The sequence below is a fragment of the Erigeron canadensis genome, chromosome 9, assembly GCF_010389155.1.
Source record: "Erigeron canadensis isolate Cc75 chromosome 9, C_canadensis_v1, whole genome shotgun sequence".
Lineage (NCBI taxonomy): Eukaryota > Viridiplantae > Streptophyta > Magnoliopsida > Asterales > Asteraceae > Erigeron > Erigeron canadensis.
The window spans coordinates 1381313-1385881 of NC_057769.1; the positions used below are offsets into that span (position 1 = coordinate 1381313).

General features: G+C 32.5%; 1 protein-coding gene across 1 annotated transcript; it reads right to left on the reverse strand.

The window, feature by feature from the left end:
* Positions 1-1170: 1170 nt before the first annotated feature.
* On the reverse strand, positions 1171-4050 carry LOC122582479 (BTB/POZ domain and ankyrin repeat-containing protein NOOT1-like). The gene is made up of 2 exons (XM_043754872.1): positions 3342-4050; positions 1171-2344 (listed from the first exon to the last, which is right to left on the reverse strand). The coding sequence occupies exons 1-2, from the start codon at positions 3858-3860 to the stop codon at positions 1271-1273; spliced, it is 1593 nt and encodes a 530-aa protein (XP_043610807.1). The 5' UTR covers positions 3861-4050; the 3' UTR covers positions 1171-1270.
* Positions 4051-4569: the final 519 nt, after the last annotated feature.

A 4569-nucleotide genomic window follows, 5' to 3' on the forward strand; every position in this document is an offset into this window, starting at 1 on the left:
TTGATATCTCGTAATCTCGTATTGTTTATTGTGGATTTATCTAAATAAATGTTAATAAATGGGTCATTCTTTTAGATATAAATATATTGAATGAATATAGTACGTTTGTAGATTATTTTGTAAGAAGACATATAGCAAAATTCTATAAGTTTGTACGTATGCAAGTTGTTGTTTTTTTATAAAACAATATATATAAAAATATATGTTAGTTGTAGTTAATAATCATGATTTGGTTCTATTTGCATGTCTATCAAATTTTTATCTATTTTTAAATTATTTATGTGGCTACCAAAACTTCAACTCACATTGAATTCTACTATCTAGATGCATGAATTTGACTTTTACATGCATATATATATATATATATATTTTTTTTTTTTTTGACAAGTATAGTACTTTCGACTCTTGATGAAATTGAATTCCATTTTCACAAAAGTGTTCTTGTTGGGATCAGCACATAACAATAGAAAATTACAAAGTAGCTGGACCTATCCTTTATAAATTAACCATATAATATCATATTTATATCAAGTAAAGGTAGATTGATGCTTCAAATTGAGGAGCAACAAAATAATAATTGCCCAATAAAGTTCAAAACTATTATGATTATAAAATTCCAACAACAAAACAAAAATGTATATTATAAGAGTTGACAGATTGTTTTTTTACTAGAAAAAGATTGACCTGTATATATCTCTAGCTACATACACACAAAAGAAGAGGCAAATTATAAACTTTAATTTCAAGATTCTTCATGTCCCATCTCATGAATGATCATTTGAAAATCCCCACTTTCCATGGTCTCACCACTGCCAGTGAAGTGATCATCATAAAACCAACAATCAAAAATATACCCACCACCCACATCAAGTCATTTTAATCAAGCTCAACACATTTACACACACATATATATAGAAGGGATGTTTGGCCTAAAGCTTATTTATATTTTATCTATTTTTGTTAAACTACTCCACTTTTGTTAGAATATATTTATGAGCTTACCATGCCCACTATCTAAGACTAGCTAGCTAGCTACTAAAAAGGAAAATATAACTTAATTACAAAACATGCACAAAAGGGATTGAAAAAAGTGACCAATTATAGAGGAAAGATGATATTAATACTTACCCATGAATGTGATATATATATATATATATATATATTTGTGCTTCAACTATCCCACTAATTCATAGGTGAATATATATATATATATATATTAATAATAATAAAGGTAAATTCTAGAGAAATATATATATAAAAGATAGTTGACCTAATACTCATGATGTTGATTATGGTGGTACATTGATGTGTCACAACCACCTTGAGAAGAACCATGTCTATGATGATGATGTTGTTGTTGATGATGACTAGTATTATCTTCACCTCTTCCACTTCCAACCTCCATTTTATTGCATCCAATTTGTGCTGCTGCAGCTGCTCCAAGATTTAAATAAACCAACCTTGAATCAAGGTTCAAATTGCCACTACTATTTGAGCTACTACTATGAGTATGATCATCATTCATTTGTGGATGATGATGATGATGATACATTGACGCCGAATTCGAATTAGCTGCATTTGCTGCTGCAGCAGCAGCAGCAGCAGCATTGCCTTCTTCTCTTGAAATCACCAATGCAGCTGATTGAACTAGCTCAAGGCAAAGCCTGAGCTTATTCGGTTCGATATGAGTAAGTCCAGGAACCGCGCCTTTAAACAAAAAGTCCGAGGTTAACGTTCGAAGGATATCGAGCGGTGTGATCCCTTCAATGGTTCTCACATTTGGGTCAGCATGATGATCTAGCAAGACTGCAACCATATCCGGTGACACCATTTCAGATGCTATATGAAGAGGTGTTTTTCCAACCGGTCCAGCCGGGTAATTCACATCTGCAGCACCTAATTCAAGCAATGCTTTCACTACTTCCCTGCTGCAATTCTCTACTGCATAATGTAAAGCTAATGCTTCATCAAGATTTAGTCCTTCACCCATTACCATTAGCTTAACTAGCTCAACATCAGACGAATCAAGTGCACGTCTCATTCTTCGAATCTTTTGGTCTTCTAGATCAGCTGCTACTGATAAATCATGATGGTGGTGGTGTTGGTGGTGGTGGTGTGGCATCAGAGGACGTCGAGCCAGCGACGATTTGAGACGTAGCTCTTCGATTTTCGCTACTACGTCAATGGGGAGATGTTTGGCTAGAATTTCTGGTGGGAGACCAGATTTTGCAACCAAGTGAGAACAAGTTGTCCATAGTTGATGCATGTCTTGTTTTCTAGATGCTAAAAGAACTTTCATCACATCCTCAATTGAGGCCTTTTCTACCATGATGGCTAATTGCTTCTGTAAGTCCAATATATATACACATATATATAGAAGATCATGAGAATCAAGATCAAGATTAATATATATAGATTACTAGTCTTTATGCTTTTGTCTAGATATTGTGAGAATGTGTCATGATTAATTAAAGAAACCCATTTTTTATTCATAAAGATATATTATACAAGTAGCTAGTGTCTTTTTTAATATTAGATGAATAAGATTGTGTGATGATGTATGTGATATTTCCATTTTCTGCATTATTAATAAAACTGTATCTCTATAACCAAACAAGACACAAATGAGGAAAGTTGAATGTTAGGAGAGAAAAAGATGGGTGTGTGTGTGTAGTAATGACTGTTGAAGACAAGACTAGAGATGGATTAAAAAAAAAACATCTAAATTTAGTAAGATTGTAATGTAGTAGAAAATAAAGAAAAGAACAACCCAATTCAAGAAATGAACAATGTTCATGAAATCAAGATATATAACAATGCCCCTTTCATAAACACATTTTAGGAAATATTCTATCTATTTTCAAGAAAGATTATATTGTATCTATATCTTACCTTTGTTTATAGTAAAAAAACTTGAACCATTTCAATATCCTAGTTAGACCAAACACTGCACCTTAAATGAACATATCAAACACTAGTTCTTTTTCATGTAAAAAAAAAAAAAAATTACTTAAAATTTAATTAGAAACAACCCAAAAAGATCTTGCTTGTCTCTTTTATTAAATCTCTTTAACTTTACCACATACATATACTTACATATAAGTATATCACAACTACATACAAACATACATATATATGATAGTATGATTTAATCATTCAAAGACATTTTATTTATATACATGATGGAAACCCTAGCTAAGCTAGCTAGAGACAGATGTATATATATAGATATAGATGTTGAAATTTGTCAAAGAGTCGGTGATGATGAAGTCTGGTCAGCGAATTCTTGACTCGACATATATGTATAGTAGAAGAAGTAGAAGTAGATATACATGTGTTACCTGAGTAAGGGAGACAAGTTGTTCGACACCAAAAGATCTAGCGGCGGAGAGGGTATCAAGAGCGAGATCAACGGCTGAGGTACAATGTGTATGCCAACAACCTCTCTCACCACAATTAGGTCTGGGCTCATGTTTTTGAGGTACAATAGAAACCTGACCACTGTACAAAAACTGCAACATCAACAAGAACACCTCGTACCCAACCGAATTCACCGGTATCACCACATTCGAATTATTACTGCTTGTTGTGTTGTTGTTGTTGTTTCTTGCTGGTGAGTTATTGGGTCCCATATTGTTTCTTGATGACCCGCTGCCTAAAGGATCTGACCCGGTTGGAGATTCGGGTCCACCCGAGCAAAAAAACTTGCGGAAAAACAAGCTTCTTGCTGCTAAGATGCAACGATGGGCATGGACGATTCTACCCTCCACACTAAAAGTTACATCACTGAAAGCCTGACCGTTTATTAGTAGGTTAAGATAGTCTAGTGAGAGAGATCTTAATGAATCCTCCAAAGACATGATGATGATATCTAGCTATATATAGATATATATGTATTTGTTGAAGTACAAAGAAGAAGCTAAGAACTAAGGAAACAAGTTTATTTGCTCTTCAACTTCATGTTGGTGTAGTTGATGAGAGAGAGAGATGAGATGTGTTAAGTGTGATTTCTTGTGAGAAGATTTTTTTTTTTTTTTTGGCGAAGGAGAGAAGAGAAATTGGGTGGCTAGACGGCTAAGGCTATTTAAAAGCTAGGGGTACAAAATATGTATGTATATAAAAAAGAAAATGATCGAGAAGGAACAACGCTCATTAAATTATGTATTTATTTTTGTTTTATAATATACGGTGTGTACTTACTTAACAAAATACATTATTTATTACTATGAAGTAGTTAATTATTAAATTTTATATTTTATCATGAGTAATTTATTCACATGACAAATATTCTTGTAATTATAGTACTACTCAACTTATACTACTCATAATAAAAGCTAAACCAACTGAGCTGGATATATACTTCTGGTTTTATTACAGGTAGGTTATGAGTTTAATTAGGGAATTTTTTTTTTTAATGATTTACCAATAATGGTTTATTTTCTACATCTTATATCTTATAGTCTAGATTACAAGTAATATTTCACCATTGTTGGTGTCATGCTCACTGATGTCAAATACCGGGTATTTATTATATATTATATATTTGATGTTATGTCATCTTAACATTTA